This window comes from Typopeltis vanoorti, chromosome 8 (assembly GCF_054136105.1).
Source record: "Typopeltis vanoorti isolate ZY-2024b chromosome 8, IOZ_Tvanoo_1.0, whole genome shotgun sequence".
NCBI lineage: Eukaryota > Metazoa > Arthropoda > Arachnida > Uropygi > Thelyphonidae > Typopeltis > Typopeltis vanoorti.
The window spans coordinates 127664249-127681389 of record NC_143556.1 but is presented as its reverse complement, the minus strand read 5'-3'; the positions used below and the strand labels follow the sequence as shown (position 1 = coordinate 127681389).

The window sequence follows — 17141 nt, the reverse complement described above, 5'->3', positions numbered from 1 at the left end:
TGCTAAAATGGAAGTCATCGGATTGTGTGGGATGTCTGACATGTATACAGAAAACAGCAATGGAGCCAGTAGAGATCCCTGCGGCACTCCAGCAAAGATATGGTGCTGGGACGATGTAGAACCGTTAATTTTAACTTGCATTGATCTATTCTGAAGATATGAACGGATTAGATGAACCATTTTTAGTGAGATACCAGCTGAGATAAGTTTGTGCAGGAGTCCAAAATGCCAGATTTTGTCAAATGCTTTAGATAGGTCTAGGAATACAGCTCCTGTGCACTGGCGCCAGTTGTAGCTGGTGGTGATATATTCCACAATTCTGTGGATTTGTTGGGTAGTACTATGGTGTTGTCGAAAACCAAACTGTTCTTTAGGGAGGATGTTTAGGTCATTTACTGAGGTTTGGAGTCGTGAGAGGATGACCTTCTCTGCAACCTTACCCAGATTGGAGATGAGACTGATTGGACGATAATTCTGCGGTAAGTGTGGGTCTTTGCCTGGCTTATGTATAGGAATCACATCAGCCATTTTCCAGGTGGAAGGAAAATAGTGAAGTCTTAAGATTGCATTTATTATACTGGTCAGATGCACTATAGCTTTTCGAGGCAGCAGCTTGATCACCCTGTTTCAGATGCTGTCTGGTCCAGGGTGATACCAAGGTTGAAGTAATGGAAAAGTCATATTTTCACATACGAGTTGCCAAAAGGTGTCACATCCTATTATTATAATACTATGGATTAGAGATAGATAGTTGTTGTAAGTTTTTCATTTAGTTATACCATAAATTATAGATACCAAGAAATTATATACATGGTTTAATCCTTTATCCAAGTGTAAGCAAACAAAGTTTGTGCCTGAAGTATTTTCAGGACTAGGGCAACTCATGGTAAAAGTGGTATGACTTCGCATCACTTGCCTAAGTATCCCATAATGCAAAACAAATCTCCTTGCAGACATCTCTAAACATTATGGGAAGGGTCACCTCTGGATCTGGCTCCCATTGATGAGACCTCAATAAAGGTCGAAACCGGTCTAGGTAGTGACTCTTCTCATAATCCACAGCATGATACATTTTGAATGGTTCTCAGATGTGAACTGTAGACTAAAATACACAAACATGATTGAAGAAAAAATGAAAGAGTTTAAGAACAGCAACCAAACCTTGGAGATTCAGTGGCAAGCTCTGAAGAAAACACTGATTGATTGAGATAGAGAGGCATGTGGTGAGGTTGTCAGTAAGGATAGAAAAATCAGAACTCTATGGTGGACGCACGAAGTTAAAGAAAGAAAGCAGTGAAAGAAAAGGAAGAAAGCATATCAAAAGTTCCTGGCCAATAAGTCAGCTTATGCTCTTAGAGAATAAAGAAACAAATGTAAGAAAACTAAACACTGTGTAAAACTAGCTAAACAAAAGTCATGGGAGGACTTTCGTAAGAACATAGAAAATAAATATCAAGAAGGTGGCAAGATATTCTGGAGGTTGTTGAAGAAGCTCAGAAATGGAGGAAAGATGCTGTAAAAGGAATTAGAGATAATAAAGGTGACATGAAAACAGGAGAAAGAGATATCCTTGAAGTATGGAGTAATTACATTGAAAAATTGCTAAATGAAACAAGCAGTGATGACAGAGCAGTGGTAAAAAGCACTGACCAGCCATTCAGTCAGGAATACATATCCATACTTGAAGTAGAAAAAGCCATCAAAAGCCTGAAATGTGTCAAGGCAGCAGGAGTAGATAATATTCAACCAGAAATGCTCAAGTATGAGGTATAAAAGTCTTGCAGTGGCTACACTGCATAGTTCAGAAGGCCTGGACAGAGGGACAAATTCCAGATAATTGGGTAGAGCTCTTGTAGAAAATATATACAAAAAAGGGAAATAAAACTGAATGTAAGAATTATAGAGATATTTCCAAACCGAGTGTTCCTGGTAAGATTTAATCAAGTGTACTTGAGAAATGGCTCAGAAGGATTGTAGAAGGGAAGCTTGGTGAAGAACAAGCTGGATTCAGGCCAAATAGAGGCTGTCAGGATCAGATTTTCACTTTATGACAAATAGATGAGAAATCGTGGAAAAATAACAAACATCTGTATTTAAGTTTTGTAGACCTGCAAAAGGCATATGACAAGATACTAAGAGAAAAGCAATTCAAAATGCTACAGTTGTATGGTGTTAATGGGGAATTATATAAAGCAATATTTGTCTTTATTTAAGTTGTAAATCAGCAGTTAGAAATGAAGGAAGTACATTATCACCTCTGTTATTCATTATCTATATGGATCACATTATGAAGGAAAGTGGTATTAAACCTGATATCAAAATTGGAGATGTTAAACTGAGCTATTTACTTTATGCAGATGATATTACACTTTTAAATAAATCCCAGTACAAGTCTGCAAGATTCCCTGACTAAATTAAGTAACCGTTGTTATAAATTTGGTATGAAAATCAGCAATAAAAAGTGAAAGACAATTAAAACAGGCAGAAACATTAAAAATATCAACTGCATCGTGAATGCAGAACCTATAGAACAGGTAAAACATTTCAGCTACTTAGGCACAATTTTTAGTGAAGACAGTAAAAATTAAATATGGAAATAGACAACAGAATCAATAAAGCTGGTATGAAAGGAAGTCAGCTGAATAAATTTATATGCAATAAAAGAGAAATTAGTCAAAAGACTAAATTAGTTGCATACAAGACAGTGTTCAAACCAATTTTAACTTATTGATCTGAGAACTGGGTTAGAATTAAAACACTTGACCAAAGCTAGAGACCACAGATATGAGTCTTGAGAAAGATTAGGGGCATGAATAGATGGCAACAATGGCAATATCATATTAGAAACAAGGATATTAGGTAAGAACTTGACGTTCGTATCCAGGAATGTGTTAGCAGAGCTAATCTCAGGGGTATGGCCACGTAAACAGAACAGGCAAGGAAAGATTAGTTAAACAAATGTTCTTTACTAGGATGGCAGGAGAAACACCCAGAGGAAGACCATGATGTAGTTCGATTGATACAGTAAAAAGTACCTTAGAAGAAGAAATATAAGATCTGATAATACTGGAATGTTGACAGATAACAGGCTGATCTGGAGGAAAATTGTTCAAAGGAAGTTAGTAATGATGTAACGTTTCATGTAGTGCTATCATAAGATCCTGTACATCCTTCCCTGAGGATCATGACAAGTTCTTTAATTTCTTCACTAGGAGACCCAGCACCGCATCCAGTTTGATTTTGATCTAACATCCATGGCTTCGCTTCAAAATAAATAAATCCGAAAATCAATTTTTTTATTTTACCTTTTAAAGAACACAAATGATCTGAATAATTCCTAAGATCATTCTTGGTAAGGGATTTATTGAGTTCAGCTAATTATTACGTATCATCACATTTTTTTTCTTATTAAACCACTTTGAAATATTTCAGTTTTTTCATTGAAGGTTTTAACATGCATTTGCAGTCTATCACTGTAATTAATTTCCATTGAATATCCAATTCCATTGTCATTAAATTTTCGAAAAATCCAAGCCATATAGTATATGCTTTTTTGTGATCTCCTTTGCTTTCTAAAACACTAATTATTGTATCAAAAAGGTTTACACATATTATGCTATCCTTCAGAAAGTTGCCCAACTTCGGTATGTACAAAACGCCTCCTATAACTACTCCTTGTTATCAACACAATATTTTCTGTATAACTCTTATAACGGTATGTCTTAATGATTATAGTGAGAAATTAGATTGAAAAAGAACTGGACTAATATTTTTTGCAACTAGATAATGTTGGTGCACAATGTGACAAGAACTTCAGGACATATTTCCTTAGGTTAGTTATAAAAAAGCTTTGTCTTCCCACCATGGACGTAGCACAATCAGTGGCACAGGATACTAAATTTTCCAATGGTACTTGTTTTTCATCAAACCATTTTTATAGAAGCAAAATTGGATGCTCCAGTACAGTCTCTAAAGATTTGACAAACATCTGTTCTTGCAATTTACAATCATCATTGAAATAATGAATATATATGCCATTAGAGGGGTCCTTATTGTCAGTAACTGTGAATCCATCAATCTGAATAGAACATTTTCTCATTTTTAGTTTGTGAATTAGCTATTCTTCAACGTTAGCTGACATCTCATTGATTCATCTTTGAAATGAATCATTGCTCAATGGCAATGCTTTCAAAATATGCATCACTTTTGAAATTACATTCTCAGCAAGTCTATGAACACTATCAGTTTTTGCAATGATATCTGCAATTTTATAAGATGCAATCATTGCATTGTCATTTGTTTCTTTTCTTCTTAAATAAGAAAGTAACAGTGTTATGTTGCTCAAAATTCTGTTTTAAATTTTTAAAATATTCAATGTCTTTTTCAACTTTACCAGGATGTTTCCTTTTTAAGTGGTCTATAAGTCTTGATCACTTCATAGCCTATTTGAAAGGAGAACTATTACACACAAGGCACATAGGCTGTCGTGAGTTGAATGGGCTTTATATAAAACCATGAGCTAGATATTCATCCAGATACTGTCGACACCTTTTCATTTCCGCAGTTGATATGATTGAGGATGGGTTGAATAACTACAAAGAATTAAATAACAAAATACAAACTATTTTTATTCAACTCTTATAGCCCATGTCACTCACAAAAGCACCGTGGATAAAAAATAAACAACTTTATTGTTTCTATTACTTCAAAAAATAGCAAATGACTGAAACATTTCCTCATCCCATTCATGCCTCATATATTGATTAATGAAATAAAAAGTAAACAAACCATGTCCACCAAGGATCGAGGAGACATTCTGAAAGCACTTAGGCATTTAATGCATATGAAGAGCAAAAGTGGTTGAATTGCATCTCACCCACTATTTTCTTTTTATCAAAAAAATATACCCATATATCAAACAAAAGTTGTTTCAGGAAAAAACAACTTTTTTTTAATATATAGGTAAAAAAGGAAATCCAATGAGAGAAATTAAATAGTAAGGAATAAGGTGCTGTCAGATGGCCACAAACCACTATAATACTATGATTTTTTGCTTCCCCCCCCCTCCACAAAGAAAACATTTTTTTCTCCCCTTTGAGAATAACTGTGTTAGACCCACAAACAATAGGTTGGCTGGTCAACCTGTAGTACATTAGTATCAGACATGGGAAGAGGGTCTGAATAAGGAGGAACTTGTTCACATTAGATTTGAAGACCTGTGCATCCAATTCCTTAGGGAAACACATAGGAGTGGAGGCTGCTACAGAGTGCAGCAGCAGAAATGAAAGAGGAGGAGAAACTTGTGTGGGTTACGAATTGGATTGTGAAGGGACGGACGTTGGGTGGTAGATGCATGCATTTCAATGGATTTCTTGATACTAGTTCTGATGAACATTTATTTCACATGGATTTGATTTGCACTTATGTATTGTGTGTTTTATGTATTTTCTGTCAATCATTTTTCAAGCTTTTTCAATAGCCTTCAGAATATTTTGCCACTTCCTTATTTTAATCCATATTCTTACTAAAGTCATTCCAAGACTTTTGTTTAGCTACTTTTACATAGTGCTTTGGTTACTTACATTTATCTTTATATTCTCTCAGAGCATATGCTTATGTAAAATCTAGTATAGAGAGAATTTTGTACAAAATTCTTATATACCGATTTTACTTGAGAAAGAAAGTCAATACCAAATACTTGTAGTTTAATTAACAATTTTTATAAGTGTTTTATGTAATCTGGTAAAATATTAGAATGTATTACTAATTTATTTGACTGCCAATATTGTACAAACAAAGAGATAGCCCAGACAGGATTAGAAATGTGGGCCTGAAGCTATCACCAGGTGCGAAGGTCAGCAAAGTTATGGGGTTTTCCCACCATGACTCAGCAATTTTGTAGGGGGAAGGAACTCCTGGGGAACTTGATCTGAAGTTTCAAGGTCGTGAAGGTAGAATAAAAAGGAGACAGGCTCTCTGTTCCTGACTTGTTCCAGTGTCGCTTCGAAGAGGTCCCTGTGTCCAGCCGTTCCAAGGATAGAGGAAGGATATCCTGCTAGCAGTATTTCGATGATGATAGGAGATTTTTAATGGCAGTGTCAGCATATTCGAGAGTCCAATCGCAAAGTTCCTTAAGCGATCTCCGAGAATGCTGTATCATCGTTGCCATGGAGTAGTGTCCATTTGCGGTTCTAACGGGAAGGAAGATTATATTCGTGATCACTAGGATCTTGAATGCTGAAATGGCTGAGGCAAGTTTCAAGTAAGATTATTGTAGAACTGTTATGGAATGTGAACCTTAGAGCAGGAACTATTGATTATATAGTTGCTAGTATAATGTAAAGTTGTGTGGAAAACCGCACTTCTAATTTTTTGTGAAATAGTTTTCTGCAGAGTGCTGAGCATTTGTTAATGTTAAAAGGTTACTGTTAAGAGTTAGGGGTTAAGAATTAATGTTTGAAGGAGAGATTGAACGTGAAGCATAGCTAAGAATAATTCTATTAATGGTCTGAGTTAAATGGAGTGGAAATATGTGTGAAACTAATCACGTGTTTGACATATATGTGATCGTATAAATTTGTCTTTGTCTTTAAGCAATAAGCTACAAATGCGCTGATTTAGTTAATTTGAGAACCAGATAGGTGTGTTGCATTGTTAGCTTAGCAGAATTGATAAGAACAGATAAAAATTTGATAAGTGTAAACTCCTTTTCTTTTATGTTGTAACTACCATGTCTTAGTATGAATAAATTGTTTTGTTTGTTAATAACTTGCCCGATTGACTTACCAATGCACTTCTCATAAAAAATTAGAACCCGTGTGTCCTTAAAGTTAACCATAACTGACTAATAGTAAGTTACAAACGTTGCTTGATTTAGAACTGAGTTTTAGAGATAATTCCGTGTTCCACTGAGCATTTTTCTTACATGTGTAGGAAAGACAAACAATTCTTAAAGATCAGTGTAAGAGAAAGTCAGCTAGTTAGACAAAGGAAATTGGGTTCCAGCCAGAGGCAATTTCTGAATCTATACTCCACGCACACGTGAAAGTAGCATCGTAATGACCTTGAGAGGGGAGGGAATGAAATTGTGGACTAAAAGGATTAAAGGTGATAAGACTGGCTCAAGCAACGATTGCAACTCGGAGCACGACTGATAATAAGAGAAACAAAAAAAAATATAATATTGAGATATAATAAGGAAGTTCAAAAGGTACAACTTAAAGAACTTTCAGTATGCTTTCTTCTTTTCCATGATTTCCTCTAACTTCTTGAATTTACCATGAAGTTCTGGTAAATTCAAGACTGGTTTTTTCCATCCTTACAAACAACTTCACCACATGCCTCTGTAGCTGAATTAATCAATGTTTTCTTCATAGCCCACTACTGAGACCCCAAGGCTTAATGATTGTTTCCAAACTTCATCATTTACTCTCCACATAATATTTGTGCAGTAAGCATAGTTCATCTCTGAAATCTACTTGACGTTGATTCTGGTTTAAATTTTCTTATGCACTTTTCTTTTCAACATGATATTCAGTTTTATCTTGCTCAAAATTAAATGTAACATAGTCAATGAAACATTTCTTATTCTTACGTATTCCCTCTCTGTGAATTTGTGTACATCTTTATGCTGGAATATGGTATTAGCAAAACAGAAATCCAGCAGGCTCTTACCTTTATTATTAGCTTTGCCCTTTTCTCCAAATTCTCCAACATATTTCTATATGTCTAACATGCATTTTCTATCTGCTGTTAACATCTCCAACAAGGATCAGCTTTTCTTTGTTCTCTGAATCAGTTATCTTCTGTAATGACTCAAAAAATTCCTTCACTTCTTCTTCCTTTGCAGAACCCTCTGTTAGACCATAGGCACATATAAATCTCATTGTAGAATCTCCTATTTTGATGTTTGCCTACATCACTCTATCTGATATTGCCTGCCAATCATGAATTTATTATTTCATGCTTGGTGTTGTAGACTAGAACTATTCCTTCCTTTTCCTGATCATAATTGAATGTATGTAACATCTTATAGTTGTTATACAGAAAAAATCTCACCTATTTTTGTTTTCTTTTTGTTTCAGTAACATCAATTATGTTGATGTGACATTTCTCTCATTCTTCTGTCAGTTTCACTTTTTTTTCCCAGAGATACTTCTTATGTTATGGTGACTATCTTGAATTCTGCTGATGTTGAGTTTGTTCCAGTAGTTGACTTTTTGCTCTTCTACATGGTTCTTTTATGAAAATAGGGGAGGAGAAGGAAGAGAACTTGTTTAACTAAGCATTGCTCCAGCTGGCATGCTTTTCATCTTTTTTGTATCATCACTCACTTTTGGTTTAAGCCAATAAAGTATACAATTTGGACATTAAGCAAGAAGTCCTAGTCAGCCTTAAAAGGCTACATGGAGTTCTAATTCCAATTACTTTACCTTTTACCCTAAAGCAACCCATTAACCACAAAAGACAAAGAAGAGATGAATAAAGAGTAAGGGAAAACATAATATGGGAAAAAGACTTGCACAAATGTCATTCTCACAGAGGGGACAACATGGACATGTACTAGAAAAGAACAGATAATGTTGTCTATTCTTTAACCAACCATAACCACTTTTTTTTACAAGTAACAATGTACAAAACTGCTCTGATTTATACAACTAGTTTATTGATTTCTGGACTTATCAGTTTGATATTGAAGAAACTGACCAATGAGTTGGAAAAAGTAGTTCATCTAAATAATAAACTTGGCACAATATAATTTCTTCATTACAGATCACAACCACTTCTGTAACCAAACTGGATGAACGATGGATCATTATATACCTTTCTATTGGAAAAGATCAGAGTCAGATTATCTTGATGAGATGAATCTTTATAGGGACTTTTTCTACCAGAAACTAAGATTTTTTATTAATTTATTTTTATTCTGTATTCAAGCAAAATGGCCAGAGTACACATGCAATTTTCAGACAAAAACTACTATTAGTATGCATTTGTGGCATTGTTTGTAGATAAAGGACAGTGGCACAGCATTTTAGTATTGGCATTGGGAATAGACAGAGATTTAGCATACATGGTGGGTTGTGTTCAGTGAAGTGAAGTGTGCTCCTGCAATGAATCTTTGGACTACTTAGAGGTGTTATAATCATAACCACAGAAGCTAATCAACTGATAATAGTATTTTGTCTATACATGAAAGATTAAAATTGTTATTCTTTTGTAGTTTCCTGTATTTTGTAAAATGTTATGTATTTAACCAACATAGGATTTTTAAAATCTCTTCATATCCTTGAAAGACCCCCTCAAAAAGAATGGGATTTACATCAGAAGTAACAGATTTGTAAAGCATTGCTAAGATTGCTAACATGCAATGGTACATATTCTGATATAATTATGCAGAAAACCAATAGTAAATAGTAATTTATTTTTACAATTTCAATAGTATTTCTAACTGTACAGGATAAGAATATCCATTTCCTGCATTTATAAATATAAATACATGTATGTATATATGTATCTTGAACAAGGGCAGAATGTCATTATCAAATAAACACAATACCTTAATTGTTTTCGGCCCTCAGCCAATTCATTTTCTATTCTTTTTATTTCATCTGCTTGAAAATTTTCAAATTCCTTCTTTTCTTTATTCAGTTGTTCAAGAGTCTATAAAAAGCCAATAAACTTTAAAATATTATCTGTGTATAAAAATTTATAAGAAACATCAATTTTAGAAATTTATTATTTATGTATTTTACCAAATTCTAGCATCAGGTATGTTATAAGTGGATATCCCCCATGTCCCCCACATGCAAGAAACTGATAAAAAGTGTAATAAAACAAATGCTATGAAAACCAAAATGCACTTTACTGAGTTTGAGGAATAATTACTGGTAAAATCAAGTTACTTTTAAATATGATCAGGTTACTCTTACATTATAATTTCAGTTAATTATCAGTTATTTTAATGTAATTTCCCATACATTTTGGCTATATTTTCATTGTTTTTCATTCACTGTTACAGAAAACAGTATAGCTACCTTTTAATTAACTAGAAACAGCAAGTATAATTCCATTGTATTACTGCATATCCTGGCCAACTGTGCACAGATTTGGTCTCCCTTCCAAGAGAATAAAGAAGAGCTGTGGAAAGGATGTAAAGAAGAGTTACGAAGATTATATCGATACAGACTTTGGCTAACAGGAGAAAGAAAGGTGGTACTGGATATTATATGATGATATTTTTCGTTAAATGGAAAGTGGGGAAAAGAACATGGGGAGGGGATAGTCCATGGAAGTTAAGTTTGTTTGCAGTTAAGAAAGGGGTAAGGGCTAAGTTTTTCTCCCACAGAACAGTGAGTGAGCGGAATAGTTCGCCTCTGGTATAGTGAGTAGTGCAAATGACTTCAAAGGAAGGTACAACAGCTGGTCTGAGTGATGTATAGCCTCTCTTGATCAGTCCTTGACTCCCTGGAGGTCTCAGATAATAATAATATCAGCTATAATTTGTTGAAAGTGCTGCATAAGAGCAGATTTTGCTTTGGAAGATCATTTAACCACAAAACAAGCCACTATGTACATTTATGCTAGCCAAAGTGTCCATTAAAACTGAAATACCACTGATATTCCATTGAAGTAAAATGGATACAAACTAAGATGGTTTATGTATATCATTCATATGGACAAATGGCTGGTTAAAGAAAGTTGGAAAGCTCTTATTCATGCACAGAACTTAAATAAAAAACAGATGTTATTTCTACATAAAAATGAACATCCCAATGTTTTGTTCCTCAGCTAGCACCTGCGAGTGATGTCCTAGCCTTGAAGAAATGGTTATTTATAATGTATTTGCTAAAATTCCAGTTTTTACAAGGATTTAACTCCAAGATGTGAACACTGGCAATGATCATGCTGAGTCTGCATGCTTTGGCCCCATCCTTTGGCTCAGTGTTAGCAATAAAATGAATCAATAATTAGCCAATAATGATGATGCCAGTATTGGTAATGAGAGGTCATTAAACCAACCATTGAGTGACAATAGGGTTATGATGGTATAAGCAAAAAACTGTAGTAAATGAGATTTGTTATAACTGATTTATTATAAAGCATTTACTGTATTATAGGCATTTTCTTCCCAGCAAAACCAGTAATAATAAAATAAGAATATATTTTATCAGACCAACCTGTGGTAACTACCCACATACATTCTTTCCAGTTAGCAATGGTGAAGAGTTGGGGTTTCTACTTTGAAATTAAATGAAGTAAACTGTATGTGGTAGATGAACCGTAATTGCCTTGTGTAAGACTGAAACCCTACTTAATGGAGGCCTTAAGTCAATTGAAAAAAAAAAGTTCCATGCTTTGTCTCAACAGCAGCATTTCTAGAAGTATGAAAAGTTTACAACTTTTTGTGCATGATGTTCACATTAATAAAAAATAAATAAATAAGCCAGCCTGGCTGGCCACATGCTTCGAGTACCCACTCTGCAAGCAACAAGCTGTAAGTTTGAATCCTGTCTAGGACATGGATGTTTCTAATTGTCTTTTAGGTGGGAGATGAATTTCATTGTTTGTTGCAAGCCTCCACTTACTGGAAGCCTGAAAAAGCTTTAGTATCCAGAGTAGGGCTTACAGAATAAAAATAATTAAAATTTTTAATCTGTAATATTCCTTTTGTATTCCATTTTACTCTACATCAGATCAGTATACACTCCCACCCTAATTTTATTTATTTATTTTTAATTATGTATTTATTTTTTATAATGAAAATAATAAATTCCTTATCCCACCTATGGTACTGATGTATTATAGGTTTGCAACCTTTTGTAGATGGGAGACAAAAATAAATAAATAAAATTAGGGTGTGAGTGTATACTGATCTGATGTAGAGTAAAAGGATTACAAAACATATTTCAAACATATAAAAATAATGTTATGAAGACCTCAACATAGAAAAAGTACAATAGATGTGAAAAAGAATTTTGCAAAGAAGGGAATTGGTTCAAGATTATACTGTGAGAGGTCGTGTAGTTTGGCGCTCATGTGAAACTAGTATCTGTTTTGTGTTTTTGTCTTAGAAAATTAGTGTTTTATAGTGTATTGGTGTAGATTTTCGTCTTTTAAGAATATTTAGTGTCTTTATAACATTTATACTGTGATATTTGTGCTGGCCTGGTTGGCCAAGTGGCTAGCATATCTATCCCTCTCCAGCCAAAAGGCTCCAGGATCGAATCCTGTCGTGGGCATGGATGTTTGTGATTGTCTGTGGAAATAATAGTTGTGGAAGTGGGCGGTAGATGCGTTGGTGTAGTTACGGTTCATTGTAGTTGGTGGATTCAGTAGAGAAGACAGAGCTGTACAGTAGGTGCCCTCTCTCGATGAGTCCTTGGACTCCCTGGAGGTGTAATGTAATAATAATAATATTTATTGTGACATTGTTGGCATGCCACCAATACGACGAACAATGGCAGCAAAGACCACATTGTCGGGCGATTTGAAATTGTGGGATTTTATTCAGTGCAGCGTGTGTGAAATGTATTTGCCAAGAAAATTAAAGAATATGTAGAAGGAAATTGAAACTGGAGAGAGAGAGAGAGAGAGAGTACATATTAAGTTTGAAAAGTGAGTGTCTGTTAGTTGATGAGAACACAGCAAATACCAATAGTAAGAAGGAAAATGATGTTATTAATGTCGAATGTTCGTCTGCGGAAATAGAGGAGAATGAAATGGACATTAATAAAGAAATAGCATACTTAAATGTTATCCTTCATAGGACAAAGTGTGAAATTGAAAAATTTCAAAAAGAGCAAGAGATTAGCAGGGCTGAAAATAGAACAAAGCAGGTGGTCCAAAGGAATAATAGACTGACCAAACAAACAAAGAAAACAAGTAAAGGAGAAAATTATGTAGGGAGACTCAATGATCAGGGGAGTAATGTGTGACAAAGCCATGTTTCCTGGGTGCAAAAGGGTAAGTCGAAGGAAATGATTGTCTTTGTTGGTACAATGGTTTGAGAGGCAAGAAGTATTCTATGAGGGAGGATGTACAGGAGTTGTTAGAAAAGGCAAAACTAAAGAGTGAGATGGTGAAGACTAAGTCTCCTACCATGCTATGATAGAGGTGTACTGAGGAGGAGGGCATTGGTAGCCAGTGAGTCTATACATAATTATGCAGAAGGAATGATGTAGGATATGTTGATTTGTGGTCTGCGTTTGACAGAAAGAAGGATTTGTACAATGCTGATGGACTGCATCTAAATGGGTTTCGTGTTAGGCGTCTAGAGAGAACTTTTTTCACCAAGCATGCTGAAGTGCAAATTCAGGAAAACTTAAGCAATTGGGGTGGAAGCAAGTGAGTTTGTGTAAAGGCATCCATAAGGTGAGTGAGTGTGAGAATGATCAAGTGTGGAATCTCTTTCAAGAAAAAATATTGCATAGGGTAATCAATAATAAGGTAATTCAGGAAGTAAAGGTGGGTTGGGGCTAAAAAGATGCCCCATTAACAACTTATTAACAAGTAGAGATAGAAGTTGTTATTCCTCTTTATAAGGCCTTGATAAGCTCACATTTGGATTACTGTGCTCAAGTCTGGTCCTCTGGATTTCTTGGTGATGAGGAAGCGGTGGAGAGGATTCAGAGGCAAACATTCACAGGCCACTCACCGAGATGGTGAGTGGCCTGTGGAATGTTCCCTATGAGGATAGATTGAAGGTATGTGTATTGCAGTTGACTGAAGTTGGTTGATAAGAGAAAAAGAGGGGATATGATAGAGACATTTAAGTTGTTAAAAGGGTTTTATAGGATAGATGCAGGGGAAATGTTTCAGCACTTGGCTAGAGGGACCAGAACAAGGGGTCATTCCTGGAAGTTGAATAAAGGTGTAGTTAGTAGGGATTAACACCCCTACTAGATTACAAAAAATCTAGTTAAGACTAGATTTTTTGCTTGGAGAGTTGTGAATGAGTGAAATGGATTGCCAGAGTCAATTATGAGTGCTTTGTCTGTTAATGGGTTCAAGGAGAGGTATGATAGATTGAGTCTCCAGAGATGAATTATTATTATTATACAGCACCTCCATGGAGTTAGAAGACTCCACCATGGAGGTGCCTGTATAAATCTACAATAAGCAGTTAAAAATGGAGAATTACAAAGGTAATAAATTTATTTCTACTACCAGTGTGAAAGGTCCTGGCAGTTTCTAACAAAATTTTCCAATTAAAAACTGCTAACATCCAATACAGTTTCTAACTGGAAACTGTATTGGATGTTTGCTTTTTTCACAAGAGGTAAAACCACAAATGTCTTTGATTAGAGGAATAGTATTCAAAAAGAAAATTCACTCTATAATCAAAAGAGGTTTTTAACCAATTTATAATATTTGTAATGTTTATTTTACTGTAAAATTTCTTGTAAAATTATTTTACAAAAAATTCATATATTTTTTAAAATAGTAGTTCAAAAATGTTTGCTCAATTTGTTCAATTACCAAGAATTCAACGTACAGATGACTATTATCACAACAAAATTGTAGCTCTCTAGAAAGCATAATATACTAGAGTAGATAATTTGTTGCAGTGAAATTTCTTAATAATGGCATGTGCTATGGGACTTTGGTCAGGATTTTTTGCTAATTTGTTACAGTGAGCAGGTTTTGTATAATAGTGTTTACTATATTATTTCAGCAATATGATGTACTTGGATTTGTATGAGACCCATTAACCTTGCATGTAGACATTTCTAGCTGAATAATATATCATACAGTAGGTATTTGTCATCCAGAAAAAGAGGAAGACAATAATGATTTTACCCCAGTCACTTGATTTCACTCCTAATGAGTGTCTGTGGAATGTGGTGGAAATGAAGTAGAACTGCTGTCTGTTTCTGAACAAGTGCAGGATACAAGATCAAACAATCATCTAATCAGAATTGGATTTCAGTCTGTGGTGAAATGACTATTGATGAATTCCCTTCTGATTTTATAATTATGTTTTTAATTATACCTTCATGTCTTAAGGGCAACTTTCCAAGACAGTGACATTTAAAAGGATAGCCGGAAACCTAGAACACAAGGAAGAATATATTTTAAAACCCTCTAACCTGTATGTTTCATCAAATTGTAATAATTTTTTTTCTCTATTAGGATATATAAGAAGAAATAAAATAAAATGAATTTATTTTTGTTCTAGGTGTTTATCAAAACTTTTCAGCTTCCCTGCCTCGTATTTCTAGCCATAAATACTGCTACAACTTGGACAGTGCATGAACCTTTAATTTAACAGTAAATCATTTACAGCTTTCAGCATACACAAGCCACATGTATAATGTGCATATAGCAGCACTCAATGTTCAAAATGTCTCCCTTTGTCTTCATGCATGTCTGAAGTCTGTGAGGCCACATATCAATGGTGGCACGCATAACATTAACAGAAACACTGCTACTGCTCACTCCAAATTCAAGCTGGTGATGCTGGGGTGTCATTTCTTGGGCTACTTTCTAACCACAATTTGAAGTCCAACAGATTCAGATCAGGACTTCCAGATGACTAATCAGATGGTTATAAGTGGTTGAGAACATCTGTCTCCAAACCACTGTTGTGTAGTCCTTGCCTTTTGGGTAGGGGCTGTGTCCTGTTGGAAGGTCCACTGCTACTGTAAAATATGGTGTTGTTCGGGGGCTGTACCACAGGTTCCAGCACGGCATCTTGATACACTTTGGCAGAGGTTTTGATCCCTTTTTCGCAGAAATTCAACTTGGATACCTCCCTCCTCCCGATAAGTAACCCCCCACCAAACCATCACTGATGCAGTATGATGATCTCTCTGAATCCTGGGTGCTATGGCATAGCACGTGCCATCCAATCAAAACCTACTTTGGTTCATCGATCAAATCTAAATAGAAACAATGCACTCAAATTATCTCTCTTATGGGAAATAGTTCTTCACAAATTCCAGAATTAATTTGACTTAATCATTTCTGGTCAAATAACTACTCCAGATGCCTTTCCGTATTTAAAATTTTTGATGGCTTTTTCTACCTCAAGTATTAGTATGTAATCCTGTTTGCATTTCTCTTGAAATTTTTTTACTATGGTTCTATCACTGCTTGTTTCATTTAACTGTCTTTGAGAGTAATTATTCCAGACATCTAGGATATTCTTATCTTCTTTTCGTGTCACCTTTATCATCTTTGATTCCTTTTACAGTACACCTTTCTCTATGTCTAAGCTTTTTCAACAGACTCAAGAACATTTTGCCAACTTCCTGATATTTATTTTCTATATTCTTACCAAAGTATTCCCATGACTTTTGTTTAGCTACTTTTACACATAGCTTAGCTCTCATATATTTTTTATTTGTTATTAAATCTTGTTAAAGTTATTTTTACTAGATCCTGAATATAATTAGATTATGATGCTCTACATAATGTATGGCTGCAGTTCGCACACATAATTGCTGAATATGTTGGTTTCTGTCATTGTTGTTTAATTTAGAAGTCATACTGAAGATGCCCTTGATTCTGGGGTCTTTTTCCTGCCATTCTGGTAAAGAACACTTGTTTACCTAATCTTTCCTTTTCTATTATGTTTAATTGGCCATGCCACCTGAGATTAGCTCTGCTAGTACATTCCTGAATGCTAACAATGTCAAGTTCTTTCCTAGTCGGCTCGGTTTTAATATGATACTGCCATTAATGCCAACTGTTCACTCAACTAATCTTTCTCAGGATCCTTATATCTGTGGTCTCCAGTCTTTGATCAAGAATTTCATTTCTAACCCAGCTCTCAGATCCATAAGTTAAAATTGGTTTGAAATGCTGTCTTGTATACTGCTAGTTTAGTGTTTTGACAATTAGTCAAAGCACTAATCATCACATCTTACAATTCCAATATCAAGTTCTTTCAGAGTTTTCCAGAGAGCTAGCTTCAAATCAATGCAACTGCTATGGAAAACTTCCAATTAAACAAGTCAGCATCATCATGCGTATCAAGGATTTAGGCCTAGCATGGCCTGTTCCAGCTTTAGAAGTCATCGTTGAATTGCTTAAGAGGACGTCCTGGTTTTCTTTTTCCTAATGGCTTGTACTTTAAGGCATGTTTTGGTAATCTTTTTGTTTTCATTCTTTGAACATGTTCCATCCATTTATGT

The 17141-nt window shown here is 34.9% G+C and overlaps 1 protein-coding gene across 2 annotated transcripts in view; it reads right to left on the bottom strand.

Annotated features, from left to right (window-relative positions):
• The window catches only part of Sas-4 (spindle assembly abnormal 4), a 527986-nt gene that overhangs the window by 196704 nt on the left and 314141 nt on the right, over positions 1-17141 (bottom strand). For both annotated transcript variants that reach the window (XM_090396928.1, XM_090396929.1), the window contains one exon: positions 9560-9663. In XM_090396928.1, the coding sequence (XP_090253054.1) occupies positions 9560-9663 (104 nt within the window). The remainder of the gene's footprint in view (positions 1-9559; positions 9664-17141) is intronic.